The sequence below is a fragment of the Diplotaxodon limnothrissa genome, linkage group LG11 (assembly GCF_057381915.1).
Source record: "Diplotaxodon limnothrissa isolate DT_005_m linkage group LG11, D_limnothrissa_male_GT1.1, whole genome shotgun sequence".
Lineage (NCBI taxonomy): Eukaryota > Metazoa > Chordata > Actinopteri > Cichliformes > Cichlidae > Diplotaxodon > Diplotaxodon limnothrissa.
Window position 1 is genome coordinate 24,762,490 of NC_140606.1, and position 20,649 is coordinate 24,783,138.

At 37.2% G+C, this 20,649-nt stretch overlaps 1 protein-coding gene across 1 annotated transcript; it reads right to left on the reverse strand.

Moving 5' to 3' along the window:
- Positions 1–473: 473 nt before the first annotated feature.
- On the reverse strand, positions 474–20,590 carry LOC146622821 (cell adhesion molecule CEACAM1-like). The gene is made up of 12 exons (XM_085364913.1): positions 20,545–20,590; positions 19,891–20,217; positions 19,091–19,369; positions 18,643–18,909; positions 7,367–7,639; positions 6,974–7,231; positions 6,466–6,571; positions 6,231–6,277; positions 6,117–6,142; positions 5,492–5,704; positions 770–846; positions 474–597 (listed from the first exon to the last, which is right to left on the reverse strand). The coding sequence occupies exons 1-12, from the start codon at positions 20,588–20,590 to the stop codon at positions 474–476; spliced, it is 2,043 nt and encodes a 680-aa protein (XP_085221039.1).
- Between the last annotated feature and the right edge of the window lie 59 nt (positions 20,591–20,649).

Below are 20,649 nucleotides of genomic sequence, written 5' to 3' on the forward strand. Positions count from 1 at the left end.
ATATCAGTATGGCCGTCTTCCTCGGCTTGTCCACCACTAATATGTCTTACTATGACATAGTAGTGGTCTTGAGGCTGGTTCTGCTGGAGTTTTTGATTCCCACTGTCACCAAGTGCTTACTCAAAGGAGTCGTGTGATTCTGGAGGTTATCTATGTATTGTTATAGGATCTTTACCTTACAATATAAAGTGCCTCGAGGCAGCTGTTATTGTGTATTGGTGAGCTATAAATAAAACTGAATTGAAATGACAACAACATCGATGCAGGCAAAGAAATAAAGTTTTAAACTTTAGAATCCACAAGTATTTATTTTTAAATAAACAGAGTATCCTCTGTTCCTTCAATATTATCACTACTTATTATAACATTGCAATGCTAAGCAGTACCATGAATTTGTCACCAGATCCAGATATACGGTCTTAGACTTTGTTCCATAAATACAGTATGTTGATAATAAGAAAAAGCTTAACAAGTTAATATTTATTGGTTGTTGGAGGAGGAAGCCTCAGAATTTGCAGCAAATTCTGCAGATACAGGGGTGCAGCAGCCACAGCAAAAGCGACACTTGTTGCCACGGTTCTCTGTGTTATAAAGCGTCTGTAGGAAAAACAAGAGACATGAGCACAGTGTTCATCTGTACCATTATCACTCACTCTGTTTATTTTCACCTCATGTGGAGGAAGCACCAGAAGACTTCACTGACAAAACACATTCACTCATTATTAAATTGGTCAAAAGTTTGTGGCCAAAGTCATTCAGTTAATGTTACCTTCCATATTCCACTGATACTTCCTCATGTGCTGCTGCTGGATTGTCCATGCTCATTGGCTCCTTCAGTTCTTGTTCCTGTTAGTAAATTATTTACAGTAGAAACCATATTTAGTTAAACAAACGTTTGTGGCATATAAGCTAATTTACTTAGACAAAGTTAAGTTGAGCACAATGGCCACCACAAATGCAGCACTGAATGTCCTCCTCTTGGGAGGGTTTGAGGGGTCCTGACTTGGATTCTGATACTGTAACCTCTGTGATATAAACTGAGAAGTTCATTTAACATACAAAATGAAAACAACAGGCTATTTTGTTAAAGCTTGTTTTATTATAGCCTTACCATTTTGGCTCTACTGAGACACTATCAGCACCTAATGACACTGATTTGACTTAAATTGTAAAACTAAACCATTACGTCTAATATGATTTTTAACTGTCCACAAACTTGTTACTTTACTTGATCGTGCAAAAATATATGAAGTATAAAATTGCAGGAAAAATAAGTAAATAAATACCTGTGGTTTTTAAATAATTAATAGAAACAGGGAAGTATCTATATTCTTTCTTTTGGCCGGGTTATTAATTAACAGATAAAATTTACAGCGCATTCCGTCTTCTTGCGTGCAGCATTATTATTTATGTTGCATTTTAATCCTCCTGTCAGCTTATTTGTTATTAATGTTTATTTATTATTTATTTGTTTAATATGAGCTGAATGTGTTAAATATTTCCACAATGATAGCAGCACATTAATGTGTTTATCAGTTATTAATGTTCTCATATAAAGTTTTTAACACAGTGCACATTACAGTCACACCCACATTTCCCAAATGTTTTTATTTTTCTACCTAATGTCCTTGATGATGAGATAGAGCAAATGTGCATATTTCATTGAGTTAGTTACAGTTAGTTTTGAGATGATGCTGTGCTCATTGTTGTTCTATGAATGTATGGATTTGCCAATATTATTAAAAGGATAGTATGAACCAGCAAAAAGCGCACAATTGCTATTCACATTCCTCAAAACACCAGATGGCACTGTCTCACATGAGTCTTTTATTACTTTTGGTTCCCTCTAGTTCTAAATAAGGTCTTCATAAAATGTATGACCAGAAAATGACCTGAATTTCTGGCTATAAAGAGTTATCAGTAAGCCCGACACTGGTGATGATACGTTAATGAAGCAACTCCACATTGTATATCCTCTTTTTGCAAATCTTGCTCAATTTTTTCTTCTCTGAACCTCACTGTGTGTGTCCGTATGTGTGAGGTATCATTTCCCTCCATGACTTTAAATTTTAAGTCTAATTACAAAAAAAATAAACTACAAACTAGGAAACTCATCTAATTAAAAGTAAAAGTTCTCTGTTGCTAGTAGAGAAGTTTTCCCAGCTGTCAGACACTAAGATAAGTTGTTAAATATCATATGTGTTCAAATAGGTAGCACTTTTCAGAAAACACAAAGGGCTAACCATGAAATACTCAGTAATCTGTCAGTTTGTGGTATAATTCAACTTTCAAATTTAAGTAAAAACACATGTGTACATGTGTAATATGTAACCAACATCATGTGTTCATTAACAGGTACTTTTACTGCACTGTTATTTGATTTTATTGCTGTAATGACATTAGTTGGCAAGGCAACGTATTTTACACAGAATGACCTTTGAATTTATTGCTGCAGGAAAAACAAAGTGTCATTCCTGGAACTGTAATTTTGTATAATTAGGCTACAACTACTTCCTCCTTCAGTTACACTTCTAATATATTCTCTGTCTTTTGTTTTATAACTTTTAACTAAGTACACAAACATCAGAGAAACAGTATAGTCACGCTTTTAACTTGGCTCTTCATTTGCAGCCCTCTTTGGGTCTTGCGAACAAGAAGATATTTATGTTCCTGTTCTGAACTTCTTTATTTTTTCAGTTACAGTTCCTTTCTTGTGAAATTTTAAACAACAGATATCCACAACTACTGTGTCATTTCATCTCTGGAAAAACAAAAACAAACAAAGAGACACATGTGACTTATGCATGAATTTTAAGAAAGAAGCAAAAGGGTCACTAAAGCAGAACATGCTCTGTAAACTTCAGTAATTGAAAAAGTATTTTATTCAGTTGAAGAAGCAAATATATTATTACAGATACATAAAAAAATAACCTGCAGCTATCATCATTGCACTGCTTAGTGAACAGGTGCAAACTGGTCACACATTTATTACACTTTAATTTCAGCATGGGGCAAGACATAAGCTTTCAATGGATGTAAAACACTTACAGGGAAAATGCAAATGTAGCTTGATCTTCAGTAATGGGTAACTAATGGGGGGAGGGCTAACTCAGTTAACCACTAGACAAACACTCAAGATAGGAGGGGGGTCTTCTCTCATGATTTCATGTCCTCTAAACTTAAGTTATTATTTCACACAGAGGACCAACAATGACAGATTGCACATACAGTCAGAATTAATACATTTGATTTTAACTGAATTGAATAGAAAAGGTGAAAAACTCTGTTGGTCCAGAGTTAAAAAATGAATGAGTTTAAGGCCAGAGTTAAGGCAAACTACTCTTATTTGTTAACTAAAGAAAAGGACAAATGTCATCTCCGTCACACGTTTATTGCTTGCATGATTTCAAACAAAATCCTTATCAACACCTGCTAGGATCCAGTGCCTACTTGCAAATGACTCAGTTTAGTATATGAAACACACTATTAGGAAAAAATTATTATATATTTCCACAGCAGCCACAGCACAAAGTAAAATATGTTCTGTTATATGATTTCGTCACTTCATTTACAATTCCTAAACCTGAAGTCTAGTTGTTGACTGTTGTTTTCAATTCATTCAACATTAAAAAACAGGAAAGAACTTTAAATCTGTAGTAAAACTCTCTAATCATATATTACTCTCAAGTGGGATATTCTGCTTTATTAAAAAGACACTTTAAAATGTGTCAGTGCAATTCTACTGCATCTAATGCCTTTACTGTCACATTACACGCTATAGTATCATTAAGCACTGTTTATGTTTGCACTTTTGAGATATATATATTGGCAGAGGAAGCAATTAGCGAGGAACAACTAGTAGACAATTTTGTGTAGAAAATTACTTCCTGGGTTTTTCAGAATTAAATGGCAGGAACACTTCAGACACAAATGGAAATACACGGACAGAAAAGAATGGAAAACAGGAACAAAAGGAACAGAAAAAAAATCCCTGCAATTCCCACATAGCACATTATACATTACATTTTCATTTTTTAAGAATTTAGCAAACCTCTTAATATGCAGCTTTTAAGATAATACATTTCTTCTCTATTAAAAAAATAAAAATAACTCCAGCTAAGCAGCAAAAAAAAGCAAGTGAAAGCATGTTTCCAAACAGTTACAGTACAGTTTTTTTTATTTTTGTACTTTATTTGCACTTAACACTTTTAACTCAAGTGGGAAATAGTGCAAGAATAATTACACGAGAACAGACTGGCTACCCATTAGAAATAATATGAGATATACATTGCAGTTTGTATGACCTGCTTCTAGATTTTATTTATTCATTCAGGTTTTTTTTGTTTGTTTGTTTTTTGGAAGACCACTGTAGAATAATAAGCTGTTTGTTTGTTTGTTTTTTATCAAAGAGATGATGTATTTAAATCTTGTTGTGTTACAGCTAATGTTGATTGTCTGTTTTTGTGCATTTAGGCAGAGTTATCTATTATATCTGTTATTGTTTTTTATACAAGAGAAACATGGGAACGATTTTGAAGATGATACAAGTCATCTAGGCACTTTGAAGGAATTCAAATGATGAAGTAGCTCATTCTTATTATACATATCAATAACTATACTCATCACACACGTTCACTTGTGCCAGGAAAATATCTACAGTCCCCTGATAAAGATAATATTGTGTTTAAAATGTGCCTATATTTTGTACCAAAGTCATGACATTTATAATAAATGATATGGAAGTATGTTGAAGCACTTATTATTATTTATCAGAGTAACTAAACAAAGACGTAGTAGCATTCTGAAATGTGATCCAGGCTGTTGTCTAGTGTGCAATGGATGGTTTCCCTAAACCTGCTCAATAGCACCAGAAAAAGTTTGAAAGTCTGGAATCATTCAAACTCTTTTTCAATTATTTTAAAACAGAAATATTTTTGGTTATTGTCACTCCTGACCTTTCATTTGCAGGGATGAGAAAGTGGATTTTATTTCAATCTATGTAAGTAATCTTAAGTCTAACTAAGGTAACACACATTGACATATTAATGAATTGTCAAACTGATCATTAAGTAGCATCCAGGAGTGCTGCTGGAACTACTACTTCACTACTACTTTTAGCCACATATAAGAATCTTGTATGAAATCACATGATAATATATTACAACAAACCTGTTACAGATAAATATCTGAATCAAATAAAAAGAATATCACTGCTCAGATAACTAAACTTTGCACTGTACAAAGAAAATCCTGAACATAAGGACGGGAAGCTATGATATGCTGTTTACTCAAAGTAATAAGGAAACATTGTTCCCATGGCAATAAATTTCAGAGCTGGTTGATTATTGACTACTTTTAAAGTGCTTTGACTCAGGAGTTCAAGTCCAAGCTAGCCCGCAATAAATGGAGTGAGAGCAACATGCACGTTTGACTGCTTCTGGCCTGCTTGGATATGAATCTATCAGATCCAGTACACTCAGCGTACACGAACCTGAGCATAGGTTTCTGAAGCATTAGGATCAGGCTGAGGGGCGGGCCTCCTCACTCGGTGCACATGAGCGTCATATGTAGGGAGGGAGGATGCTGCAGGAGCCCTGTTGTTTGCCTGAACCTGGGCATGATTTGAGGATTCATTCTGTAACCCCATCTGAACTCTTTCGTCATTTCTCTTTGGGGAAAAACGGACATCTGCATAGTTTAATTCCTACAGAAAAAACAGAGAGTAGAAAACTGAAATACAGGGTATCTTATCTTTTTGTTTTATATACTTTAGGTTCAAACATTTATTCAGTTACATCACAATAAATGAAATGTATTTATTAAACATATACAGTATTTTGGTTAATATTATCAAAAAACATTACTGATATCAATCCATTACATGACATTTAAGTTAGAGTCTGACAAGGTTCAAAGTCTGAATTTGAGCACTATGGTAAGTAAGTGTTAGCTGAGATAGAAAGATGGGGGAGGAAGGCTCTGTATATCAGCCCAAACTGTCCTTTTCACAAACCATGTAGCCACTAATACATATCAACAGTTATAAAAGTATCTTGCATGTATAAAACTCAAAGATTATGAATCTATGATCATTGCAAAGGACTAAAAAAATTTACCTGACTCGAGGAAGCTGCATTGCCTCCTTAAAAAATAAAAAGAAGATTTGTAATTGAATTTAGGGAGTAAATATAAACATGCAGATGTGCACTCACACACACAAACACACAAACCTGTTGTAGTGGAAGTGTCTCTATTTGTAGATTTCTTCAGAGGTCCTCTGTTGAGAGGGATAATGAGTCATTAGTTTGCATTTAATGTCCACATAAAAACAATAATGTAATAACGTAATACAAGGTAATGTTCCCCTGGAAAACAACAACAAAGACTTGTTAAATAACCACTAGTGTCATGGCTAGAAATACACAGATAGCACACATTCACAAATGAGAAAAATATCCAACATACTTTTTCTTATAAAAGAAGTATCCACCACCAGCAGCTGCAGCCACGAGGACAAAACATGCGATTACTATTCCAGCGATGGCACCAGCAGATAATCCTGATGATGGTTCTGGGACTGTATAAATACGAAAAAATATTTCCATATCAATTGTTTTGAATAGATTTTCTCCATCATCTCATAGTCATGTAAAAACGTCCTCCTTTGCTTGATTTGTCATTGGACAGGTTTCAGTGTCAATTTATTGGACAATTTATTACACAGAAGAGGTGCAGAAATCATTGAATGGAGAATATTTTGTAATGTTTAAATGTTATGGCAAAACTATCAAGGCACCATGTGGCTTTGGCAAACATCTTTCTATCTTTAAATGGAGTCCTGTATTTAAAACACAATTGTCTCATGAGCTTGAAATTAATCTTCAATTTATAAGTATAAAAGATCTTTAAGGAAAAACCTCCAGAAGTCTATCAGCTGACTACAAAATCCAAGAGAATCAACACATGCAGGTACCTGTTACAGTCAATTCATGCACCACTGATGATGAGTTTCTTTCAGTTATATTATTCCATGCTTGACAGGTGTAGTTGCCACTATCAGAAAGTTCAACCTCTTCTCTAACGTACTCAGCAGAATTACTGAGGATTTCTACACCATTACGCAACCAGCTAAATCTGGCAGATGGTGTGGATTCAGCAGAACAGGTCAGTTTTAAGGTGCTTTTGAAATTTATCTCATTTGGACCTTTGAGCTGAACTTTTTCTGGTCCATCTGAAAAACAGGTATTTGTAAAGTAAATGATAAAAATATCAAATGGGTATTAAATGGCTTCTAAGAAAACATATCAGTACTGTCATTTGTTCTTCAATATTTTGTAACTGTATGCCTGAACAGCATATTACTTACAATTAACAATCATGATGTATTTAGCTCCTTCACTGTTGACAGGGTTGCTGATATTACAAAAATATTCTCCATTGTCTTTCCTATTCACAGAGTTAAAGGTCAACACTCTGTTATTGTCAGAAAGGATCATGTTGTCAGTCGGGGTCAGTTCAGAGTTATTCTTCATCCAGTTCCTTGTAAAGGCTGAGCCAATAGCTTCACAGGTTAAGCTGACAGAGATCCCCTCGACTGGCAGGTTTGGTGATGGTTTGACAGAAGGGTCTGATATTTTCTCTGTTTGCCAAAAGATAAATGATTGAAAAGAAAAAATAATATTTATATAAACAAAAATATACAAGTGACTAAGGGCCAAAATCATAAACTAAGTTTAGTGATGGTGAGATTAAAAAAAAGTGCTGAAAAAAATAAAATAATTCAATTCAATTTTATTTATATAGCACCAAATCACAACAAAAGTCGCCTCAAGGCGCTTTATATTGTACAGTACATCCAGAGAAAAACCCAACAATCATATGAGCAAGCACTTTGGCGACAGTGGGAAGGAAAAACTCCCTTTTAACAGGAAGAAACCTCCGGCAGAACCAGGCTCAGGGAGGGGCAGCTATCTGCGCAGCAGATAATGAGATTAAAAACACCAAATAAAACCTAAGAGTTGAATTCAACTCTTCACATGTGGGTTAATTCTCTCTGGACTAACAAAAGGATTAATGGCCAACACTAAAAGTAATGTAAGGCATATACATATATGACATTTTCACACAATTGACTTTTAAGGTCAAGATATGATATTTAAAGGTGTCTGATATTAATTTGTGGAAACAGTTTACCAGTTCAAGACTCAAGTATAACGCAGACACTTAAGCTGAATTGATTTTTTCGTTTCTACATTTTTTGAATACAAGCAATAACCTAAAAATTTCCAAGAAGATGATTTTCATTTTTGACTTTTGTTTATTTACAACTTTTTGTGGTGCTACTTCTATGTGGAGGTTAATGCAAATGCAAATTTGGACCCATGTGTAGGGATGGGTATTGATAAGATTTTAACGATTCCGATTCCATTTTCGATTCTGTTTAACGATTCGATTCCTTATCGATTCTCTTATCGATTCTTTTTTTTTTAAAAGGAGAACACTAAGGTCGATTAGCTTAGAACTGTGTTTTATATCTTCTCTTTGAACAAGATAGAAATTTAGGAGTAACATGGCCTTACAAACCCAACAGTGAGATCTTAAGAGATCCAGCCTACGGCTCTTCAATGGGGTGTCACAGGGTCCCCAGGAAAAAAAATGTATATGTAAAATAATAAAATAAATATTCTCCTGTAGCAATAACAAAGTTTAACATAAATTATTCTGTAGCAATTACACAAGAATATCCAGTAATGTCCCTGCCTACAATTAAACACATTCACTTACCAAAGTGAAATCGGGGGCATCTGCTGTGGCAAATGGGTGCAAGCCTTTGACCACAAACTTAGACACTGCTCGGTGACATTTGTCTATCCTGGCCTGAAAGGAGACGCTACCGGTAGACTGCAGCGAGAACTGCCAGCATCTGAGCCAGCCAGACTCTGTCTCTCTCATCATGGTTATCTAAATGCAACGCACAGTAATAGCAGGTTTTGTAATAAGGCAGATCGCGCTAACATAATATGCAATGCTAATTGATTAGTTACCTGCAGTATTAACGGGAGAGGACGTGGAAACGCTACCGCTGCTGCTGGGTTGAGCTTCGCTAGTCCGGAGCGGATCAAAAACACGACATTCGTTGAAAGCAATCGCGTGTTATTTGAGCAAATGCTTTTGCATGTTCGTAGTGTTTCCTCCCTTTGATGAAATCTCTACTTTGCAAGTATTGCACGTTGCCCTGTTGTCATCCTTTCTCATAAAGTGTAACCAAACTTTTGAGCGTTTGTGCCGCTCAGGCGCCGTGTTTCCTACTGGGTAAAAGACGTCACTCAACGTGATGACGTCATTCGGGGCGACTGGAATCGATAAGGGAATCGTTTTTAAAAGTGGCAAACGATTCCAAGGAATTGAAACAGTGGGAACCGGTTCTCAACAAGAACCGGTTTTCGATACCCATCCCTACCCATGTGTTATGGTATTATGACATAAATGATTTTAGAGAAAAAGATCCCATCTAAAGTATCGGGATCTGAATGGCAAGTTTTAACTATGTACAGGTGTTTAAGTGACATAAAGTTTGTATGATTTTTAATTTGAGAGTTTAGTCTGAGGTCACATTACAAAATATGAAATAAATAAGAGAGTATGTTATTTAGGACAACATATGAAAACAGAACAATTTCTGTAACACAGTGTTGTTTTACGGGAAGGGGTTAACTCGTTGCCGACTCCTTAGTTGGGGTGAGCATGGTCTACCTTCTTACATCAAATTCATTACCCATCAAATTCAGTATCGATGCACAGTAAGTCAAGACAGGTCAATCCCAGATAATTGATTTCTATGAACTGGTGGTAGTGTGGACCTGGGGCAGCCAAGATATCCAAGAATGCATTTCAAATCACACGTGGCAATGGTGGCGGTGCTCTAAACTAAGTAAAGTTTTAAAATACCCTGTTTGTCTATCACCAGCTACACTTTTAATGTTGTTCTAGAATATTCACATATCTGGTCAGTTTGTTAAAATACAGCCTATTTGTCAACTGCTGAGGGCATCAGCCACCGGCAGGTAGTGTGGTGGGCCTTGTGGCTATGTTAGCATAACATAAACACAGTGAAGCAGGAGAATGAATGCTAACTTTTTTCCCTCTCAATAAAAGTTAACGTGAGGATTAAACTTCAGTCAGGAGAACAACTGAGAAGAACCAATTAACAATACGAGGTCAGTCATTAATATACTGCAACAACATGGAAATAGAGCAGCTACGAGAGAATTCAACATTAATGAATCAATGGTACAGAAGTGGAGGAAGCAAGAAGAATGAGTTGAGTAAAATTTGACCTGACTGTTTTGTTTCGCTTAGTGCGCCTTATGCTCCAAAAAATACGGTAATAGTGACACAAAAGTTTCAACTTCATTGCACACACACAGTTGGGCAGAGACACCCAGTTCTTACATCTCTCAGAGAGGGGAGAACTCTTTACTTACAGTGGGGCAAAAAAGTATTTAGTCAGCCACCGATTGTGCAAGTTCCCCCACCTAAAATGATGACAGAGGTCAGTAATTTGCACCAGAGGTACACTTCAACTGTGAGAGACAGAATGTGAAAAAAAAAATCCATGAATCCACATGGTAGCATTTGTAAAGAATTTATTCGTAAATCAGGGTGGAAAATAAGTATTTGGTCACCTCAAACAAGGAAAATCTCTGGCTCTCACAGACCTGTAACGTCTCCTGTAAGAAGCTTTTCTGTCCCCCACTCGTTACCTGTATGAATGGCACCTGTTTGAACTCATCATCTGTATAAAAGACACCTGTCCACAGCCTCAAACAGTCAGACTCCAAACGCCGCCATGGCCAAGACCAAAGAGCTTTCGAAGGACACCAGGAAAAGTATTGTAGACCTGCACCAGACTGGGAAGAGTGAATCTACAATAGGCAAGCAGCTTGGTGTGAAAAAATCAACTGTGGGAGCAATCATCAGAAAATGGAAGACATACAAGACCACTGATAATCTCCCTCGATCTGGGGCTCCACGCAAGATCTCATCCCGTGGGGTCAAAATGATCATGAGAACGGTGAGCAAAGATCCCAGAACCACACGGGGGACCTGGTGAATGACCTGCAGAGAGCCGGGACCAAAGTAACAAAGGTCACCATCAGTAACACACTACAACGGCAGGGAATCAAATCCCGCAGTGCCAGACGTGTTCCGCTGCTGAAGCCAGTGCATGTCCAGGCCCGTCTGAAGTTTGCCAGAGAGCACATGGATGATACAGCAGAGGATTGGGAGAATGTCATGTGGTCAGATGAAACCAAAGTAGAACGTTTTGGTATAAACTCAACTCGTCGTGTTTGGAGGAAGAAGAATACTGAGTTGCATCCCAAGAACACCATACCTACTGTGAAGCATGGGGGTGGAAACATCATGCTATGGGGCTGTTTTTCTGCCAAGGGGACAGGACGACTGATCCGTGTTAAGGACAGAATGAATGGGGCCATGTATCGTGAGATTTTGAGCCAAAACCTCCTTCCATCAGTGAGAACTTTGAAGATGAAACGAGGCTGGGTCTTCCAACATGACAATGATCCAAAACACACCGCCCGGGCAACAAAGGAGTGGCTCCGTAAGAAGCATTTGAAAGTCCTGGAGTAGCCTAGCCAGTCTCCAGACCTCAACCCCATAGAAAATCTGTGGCGGGAGTTGAAAGTCCGTGTTGCTCTGCGACAGCCCCAAAACATCACTGCTCTCGAGAAGATCTGCATGGAGGAATGGGCCAAAATACCAGCTACTGTGTGTGCAAACCTGGTAAAGACCTATAGTAAACGTTTGACCTCTGTTATTGCCAACAAAGGTTATGTTACAAAGTATTGAGTTGTATTTTTGTTATTGACCAAATACTTATTTTCCACCCTGATTTACAAATAAATTCTTTACAAATCCTACCATGTGGATTCATGGATTTTTTTTTCACATTCTGTCTCTCACAGTTGAAGTGTACCTCTGGTGCAAATTACTGACCTCTGTCATCATTTTAGGTGGGGGAACTTGCACAATCGGTGGCTGACTAAATACTTTTTTACCCCACTGTAACACTGCAAGAGGAGATAAGGGTTGTTAAACTCTCTCTCCCTTTGGGGCCCTGTAGTTAAAGAAGAGGGCTGTGCTGTTCATTTTTTAGCGATGGCCGTCAGTGCCCTGCTGAACATCTCTCTCCCGGGATTAAAGGTGTTAACTACTGCTCACTGTATCTGTATATTTGCTGATTAAATTTCCATAACAATGGTGTTTGGAATACAGTTGAATAAATATTTTGAAAAAGATAGGATTGTGGGGATAGGTGGGGCTCCTACTTTGGCTGGAGCTGGAGTTATTCTGTGTCTTTATGTTGCTCAGCTGCCTTTTCTTCTCTCATTCTATCCCCCTCTCTCTCCTGTTGCTACTTCAATCATGGAACTGTTGTTTAGCGCAGATGTTGCGCTAAACAACACCAGCACGTTTAAGCTTGCTAAGCTGTTGTTAGAATTTATTTAATATTACTTTCTAGTATCAGCTGATGTTCTTTCTGCCGCAAAATGGGCGATAAACAAATCGCGTTCCTTTTCACCTAAATACAGATGTATTGTAATTGGTCCAGCCCAAAGTTGATCATGACCAATTGGCTAATCCACCACCTTTCATTGTTTATGCCGTTACAAAAACAAACAAACAAACATAAAAATGAAAAATCACCATTGGCCCACCGGGTAAATGCCCGGTATGCCCAATGGCCAGTCCAGCTGTGCGGTCAGCTGGTGGGTAACAGGCATCTCCGAAAACGATAGAGCACTTTTGCAAACATGTGATGTCTTGATAAATCGAGCAGATATTTGAAGTTTACACAGCCCCATTCTCGCCTGAAAATATCTTAAAAGTCTATTTTGTGATCCAGAAAGAGTAATATTTCAAACTCCGCCACTCTGCGCTCCTCCGCTACTGCCTCGTTTGAGTTTTGGACGAAATGCAATCTGGGATATTACATTTCTTAATTTCGAGCTGATTGGAAACCAAAATAGCCAATCAGATTTTTTTGCATCCAAGTTTGATTGGTTGGTTTTGTGGAGCAAATATAACGGTGTACAGAAAGAGTTGAACGCACACAGACAGAAATGTTGAGAGCGCAAGCAACACATTGCGAGCAAACGCAAATGCAACAACTCAGCGACAGGGGCTGCTATTGTGTATGTATATGGATAATAGGAAACACTAAAATACATTTTTTGCATGCAGCAATGAATTTTGTTCACTTCAATTTAGCTTTTCTTCGCTCAAAATAAAATTCTCCTCAAAATGCAGTTGTTTGGTTTTTTTTATGTGCGCTAAAAATTTTTTTACGTGCACTCAGAATAGTGGCACAAAAATAACACAACATATCTCAAAGCTTCCCTTTCTGTCAAAAATTTTAGAAAAGATTGTATTTGTTCAGCTGCAATCTTTTCTACAGGGGGTGCAGAATTATTAGGCAAGTTGTATTTTTGAGGAATAATTTTATTATTGAACAACAACCATGTTCTCAATGAACCCAAAAAACTCATTAATATCAAAGCTGAATGTTTTTGGAAGTAGTTTTTAGTTTGTTTTTAGTTTTAGCTATTTTAGGGGGATATCTGTGTGTGCAGGTGACTATTACTGTGCATAATTATTAGGCAACTTAACAAAAAACAAATATATACCCATTTCAATTATTTATTTTTACCAGTGAAACCAATATAACATCTCCACATTCACAAATATACATTTCTGACATTCAAAAACAAAACAAAAACAAATCAGCGACCAATATAGCCACCTTTCTTTGCAAGGACACTCAAAAGCCTGCCATCCATGGATTCTGTCAGTGTTTTGATCTGTTCACCATCAACATTGCATGCAGCAGCAACCACAGCCTCCCAGACACTGTTCAGAGAGGTGTACTGTTTTCCCTCCTTGTAAATCTCACATTTGATGATGGACCACAGGTTCTCAATGGGGTTCAGATCAGGTGAACAAGGAGGCCATGTCATTAGTTCTTCTTCTTTTATACCCTTTCTTGCCAGCCACGTTGTGGAGTACTTGGACGCGTGTGATGGAGCATTGTCCTGCATGAAAATCCTGTTTTTCTTGAAGGATGCAGACTTCTTCCTGTACCACTGCTTGAAGAAGGTGTCTTCCAGAAACTGGCAGTAGGACTGGGAGTTGAGCTTGACTCCATCCTCAACCCGAAAAGGCCCCACAAGCTCATCTTTGATGATACCAGCCCAAACCAGTACTCCACCTCCACCTTGCTGGCGTCTGAGTCGGACTGGAGCTCTCTGCCCTTTACCAATCCAGCCACGGGCCCATCCATCTGGCCCATCAAGACTCACTCTCATTACATCAGTCCATAAAACCTTAGAAAAATCAGTCTTGAGATATTTCTTGGCCCAGTCTTGACGCTTCAGCTTGTGTGTCTTGTTCAGTGGTGGTCGTCTTTCAGCCTTTCTTACCTTGGCCATGTCTCTGAGTATTGCACACCTTGTGCTTTTGGGCACTCCAGTGATGTTGCAGCTCTGAAATATGGCCAAACTGGTGGCAAGTGGCATCTTGGCAGCTGCACGCTTGACTTTTCTCAGTTCATGGGCAGTTATTTTGCACCTTGGTTTTTCCACACACTTCTTGCGACCCTGTTGACTATTTTGAATGAAACGCTTGATTGTTCGATGATCACGCTTCAGAAGCTTTGCAATTTTGAGACTGCTGCATCCCTCTGCAAGATATCTCACTATTTTTGACTTTTCTGAGCCTGTCAAGTCCTTCTTTTGACCCATTTTGCCAAAGGAAAGGAAGTTGCCTAATAATTATGCACACCTGATATAGGGTGTTGATGTCATTAGACCACACCCCTTCTCATTACAGAGATGCACATCACCTAATATGCTTAATTGGTAGTAGGCTTTCAAGCCTATACAGCTTGGAGTAAGACAACATGCATGAAGAGCATGATGTGGACAAAATACTCATTTGCCTAATAATTCTGCACTCCCTGTATATGGTCGCAATGTTCTTGAGAGGTTTCAGTCTGGTTTTAAAGCTTTTCATAACACCGAAACTGCACTTTTAAAAGTTCTTAACGGTCTTTTACTAGCCACTGAAATAGTTCTGCCTCGCTGGAACCTTTATTTCAGTTTCTCTGCGAAGTTAAGGCCTGGATGGCTGCTAGTTTCCTTAATTTCAATGAAAATAAAACCGAGGTGATTGTTTTTGGACCAAATTGCAATTCCAGAACCTCCAGAACCATTTTAATTTGCGCAGTTTAAAACCTTTTATCAAATTGCATGCTAAACATTTGGGGGTTATATTTGACAATAAGTTCACCTTTTAGAAACAGATTAGTTTATTTGTACAGCAGTCTTTCTTTAAACCGAGGCTTTTATCCAAGGTGAGATTTTTTTTGTCTTTTAAAAAACTAGAACGGGCAATTCATGCTTTCATTCTATCCCAACTGGACTACTGTATTTCTTTATATGTAGGCATAAGTCAGACTTTTTCTTGCAAGGCTCCAGCTGGTCCAGAATGCTGCTGCTCGTCTTTTGACATGAATGAAGAGAAATGAACACATCTTCCCGGTGCTTGCCTCGCTTCAGTGGCTCCCTGTACGTTTTAGAATCAACTATAAAATCTTATTGGTGACTTATAAAGTGCGGAATGGACAGGCCCCAGGGTATGTGTCAGACCTACTGCAGCCTTATATGCCCCCTAGAGCTCTTAAATCGGGTGATCTTTTGCTCTTGGCCACACAAGATCGACGCTGGTTCTTAGAGGTGATCATGCGTTTGCGGTCGTGGTGCCTAAATTATGGAATGATTTGCCTCTCCAAATCAGACAGGCTCCTACCCTCAATCTTTTTAAATCCTATCTTAAAACACTACTCACTGTCTTTTAATACTTCATGAGAGTTATTTACTTATTTATTTGTTATTAGCTATTTGGCATTGATGTTAATTGATATTGTTATTTTATTGTGTTATTTTATTATAAAATTTGTATGTTTGCACAGCACTTTAGTCAGCACCACTGTTGTAATTAAAAGTGCTATATAAATAAATAAACTAAACTAAATTAAAATACGAAATACATAAATAAATAATTTATTAAATGTTATAAATGAAATGAATGGAAGTTTAACTAATCATGTATATATTTAATTAATTAAATAACTCAGATTTTAAATAATTAATAAATAATTTAATTAATTATTTAATTGTGTACTTATTTAATTCATTTTGGTACCCATGGCCCTCCACGCAGTGCAGCATAGCAAGATGACAGACCATGGACATCCCTATGTCTCATATGGGACGAAGAGGACTAGCAGTAATACCATGAAAGTAAATCAAATCTTTGATTTACTTTGGGACCTGTGAAAAGATCAGATTCCATGGAATCTATGGTTCACACAATTAAAAACCAAATTCACATACAAGCCAAAAACAAATTATCAATCCATCCATTCTCTTTCACTTACCGTATTTTTCAGACCACAAGGCGCACTGGATTATAAAGCGCACTGACGATGAACGGGTCTGTTTTCATGCATAAGGCGCACCGGACTATAAGGTGCACTAAGCAAAACAAAACAGTCAGATAAGTCAAACTTTACTCAACTCATTCTTCTTGCTTCCTCCACTTCCGTACCATTGATTCATTAATGTTGAATTATCTCACAGCTGCACTATTTTCATGTTGTTGCAGTATATTAATGACTAACCTCATATTGTTGCTGGATTATCTCCGTTGTTCTCCTGACTGGAGTTTGGTCCATTTACAGCATCCTGCCATGCGATTGCATTTGTCCCTAACCATCGGAAACCCTCACGTTAACATTTATCGAGTGGAAAAAAGTTAGCGTTCATCCTCCAACGTCACTGTGTTTATATTATGCTAACATAGCTGTGTCGCTAGCGATCACGTAGCACATCTTTATATACCAGCTAGTCCAACTTCAGTAACCCTACAAAAGTCACTGTTGTTTAGTTTTCTGTCTTCATTTATGTTGGAAGCGATGGCAGAGCTGTACGTTTTAATTTTTCAGAAATCCCTGAGTCAGAACATGGTACATCATGATTAGGTGAAAACTAGCGAGCTAACTTCCTGCTAACTTGTAACTCATAAATTTCATAAATTCTGTTTTCATAGATGCCTGGATGTTAAACTTAATTGTTACACCGGGTAAAGCAGCAACGCTGATCATTTTATTAAAGATGAAAGAATTTAGACAGTTTTAAACTCTCAGTGATGCCACAGTGTTCGTTTGACTTTGGGACCTGAAGTGGATGGAGTTTTGGACCCAGATTTCTCGGGGAGGCTCCTGACTATGGTAGCTGTAAAACTCCGACAATCTATCAAGCAGTGCGGCTTCATAGCTTACCAAAGTTGTAGTAAAACATTTTTTGACAGATTTTTAAGAGCCATGTACCACATAAAATCGGTTCGAAGTCAGTCAGCACAACCAGAATTCATACCCAAGGCGCACTGTCGATTTTTGAGAAAATTAAAGGATTTTAAGTGTGCCTTATAATCCGAAAAATACGGTATCTGGTTCAGCGTTACAGGGGGGACTGTAGCCTATATTAGCTGTCATAGGGTTAAAGGGGGTAAACCCTGGTCAGGTCGCTAGTCAGTTACAGGGTTCTATTACATTTTATGGTAATATTTATTCAAACTGAAGACCACTAGCCACCATATGGTCAACTTATGATTCCCAAACTGTCAACATATTATGAGCAGGGAGCTATGAAGGGCAACTCAAACAACAAACAAACTGTCATTATTTACGATAAACATGTTGATACTTTAGCTTTGCTGTTTTAGCAACAATTGTAAAATCCTGAATCACAAAGTTAACTCAACAAAATGCCACTTTCCCCAATTCTTAAGTCAGTAGCTTACTTGACTTGTTAATTGATAGGCAAACGTCCACCTTTACATGAAATAGTAAAATCATCACAGTTAATGTGGACTTGTCCTACAGTGAAAATGTGTTCAAATTTGTTTTACGGTGAAGTGCTTAATAGTTTATTTGTGCATCACTTTATCGTTTCTACAAAATAGCCTAAATAAAATCCCTTCCTTCCATCTTGAAAGGAGACTTTCATACTTTACAAACTCAAACAAAGAGAATCTATGAAAACATCCAGTGATGTTAGGCTTCTCATTATAGTTCACAATATAAGATTCTAACCAACCTTGTTATCATAACAGCCACATGGTCAACAAACAACAAGCATTACTCTTTCTTTTAAAGGGTACTTCTTTGCCTGTATTTTAAAATCTTCATTCTGTTTAAGCTTTCTCTATCAGCTTCATTTCTCTTCTGCGTAAGGAAAAATGTCCAAAGTCAAAAGTATCTGAGAGACCATTCGTGTTTAAAAACTGGATTTTTGTATTTTATTTTCTCCACAAATGTATGTATGTATGTATGTATGTATGTATATATATATATATATATATATATATATATATATATATATATATATATATATATATATATATATATATATGAAAGTATTATCTGAGTATAGAAAATTTGAGAAATATGAATTTGAATCATAAAATTTTAAATAATAAATTATTTAAAAACAGACTTACCCAGTACAGTGATGGCTGAAGGCTGAGATGCTTGATATCTCAGAGTTTTGCTGTTAAAGGCCTGGCAGCTGTAGTTTCCACTCTGGTTCATCTGAATGTTCATCAGTCTGAGATCTGATCCAATATCAGGCAGCTGATCTCCATTCAGAAACCACTTGAACTGGGCAGGAGGTCTGGATCCAACTGAGCAGGTGAGGCTGATGTCTGACCCCACAGCAAAGTATTCTTGTGATGGAAATAATATCAAATTTATATTTTCTGGACCATCTAAATATAGAAGGAACAGAGAAAATTTTTATTGTATAAAAAATGTATAAGTATATTACATTCAGTTTTTCTTGTGTACTTGTAAAATTATTTAACACAGCTACATTACTCCACATCATGTCACCAGAAAAAAACTCTGATGCAGACGTTTTCAGACTGAGCATTTTCTTTAGTAACTCACAGCTGATGGAGAGGTTTACTGGATCACTGGTACCAAAACTGACAGGATTGGACACATTACACCTGAATGGTCCCTGGTCAAAGCGGGTCACATTGATTATAGTCAGATTAGAGTCTCCATCAGTGAGCTGAACTCTGTCACTTGCTGTAACCTCAGAGCTGCCGTTCAACCAGAGGAAAGAGAGAGAGGATCCAGAGGCAGAGCAGGACAGAGAGACAGAAGCACTGAACTCAACCAAGTCTGTGCTGCTGGAAGTTACCAACACATTGGAGACTTTCTCTGTGAAAGAAAATAAAATAGTTTCATTGTTGGGATCAACAATAGAAAATAAGCATTAAAGTGATTAAAATCTGACTCCAGCTAAACCATGTCAAGACAAGGAGTATATACTATAAAAACCAACCGAAAAAGACAGAATAGCAATAATAAAATTATCATTAAAACATTTAAAGAAGTACTGTCAAAACCTTAAAATACTTTCATTCTCATAATTTAAATATCTGCTGCCTTTAAGTGACTATTCTGCACAGAGTAAATTAGACAAATGGAGTCCTCAGACTAATCTTTACAATATGCTGGTCAATACTACATTTAAATAAGCCATTCAGTTTCTTACAGCCACTTTGTAAAGTTTGTAATATCACAATCTGAATAATATCACAAATTATTGCAAGAAAGCAGAACAACACATAACAAAAATGTACTAATAATTCCAGGTATTTTTGCACGTTTAATATAATGTAAACTTGTTTAAATATTGCAGAAAAAAATTACACTGTTGGATTTCAATATCTGCTCACCGTGTATCTCCAAAGTTGTATGTCCAACATGGTTTGTGCCATTAGCTTGTGTAATGCTAACACTGTATTCTCCAATGTCATTCAGAGTGAGACTCCTGAGCTCCAGAGACCCAGTAGATGGGAAGAGGGTGATCCTACCTTCATACTCTGGTCCAGTATTGTTTGCTAAGTTAGTTGAGATGATTATAAGCTTAGAGAGATTTAACTTCCAGTCCACAACTAGAAACTGTGTTTCTGTTGGAGTCAGTGTTGTAGTGAACATCACCTTTTCTCCTACAGCTGCATTCAGTGGACCATCAGGCAACACACCAGCTCCTTCAGTGAAAACTGCAGGAGACAAATAGAAAAATACATAAAACATATGTCAGTCAAACAAATAAAACAATTGTGGAATAAATGCAATGAAATACAGCAAAGCTGCGGAGTTCACCTTATTTTCATTAGAGGTTGAGCTTTTCCAGATAATACCGCACATATTTCTGATCGAGTTTCAGGAACTCACACAGTAAACGTGTGGTTATTAAAACAGTTAACCAGCTGTTGCTTTCAGTGAATTGCTGCTGCTCTAAGTCTTTGGCAAACATCCAAAGGAAAATATAACCTTTTGTAAAGAGACAATAAGTTCTACTGAACATCATAATTTTTGAGACTTACCTGCAAATGCCACTAAGACAATAAGAAGCTGTAGTAACAAAGCCATTAATTAAATATCTGTGAAGAGTGCAGCTAGGAATGTTCAACTATCAAACTGACCACGAA

Coding starts and splice junctions, on each gene's coding strand:
- LOC146622821 (XM_085364913.1), bottom strand. CDS start 20,590: ATGGCTTTGTTACTACAGCTTCTTATTGTCTTAGTGGCATTTGCAG. Junction 20,218..20,544: donor TGTCTTAGTGGCATTTGCAG/GTAAGTCTCAAA, acceptor TGTCTCCTGCAG/TTTTCACTGAAGGAGCTGGT. Junction 6,572..6,973: donor GCATGAATTGACTGTAACAG/GTACCTGCATGT, acceptor ATACAGTCCCAG/AACCATCATCAGGATTATCT.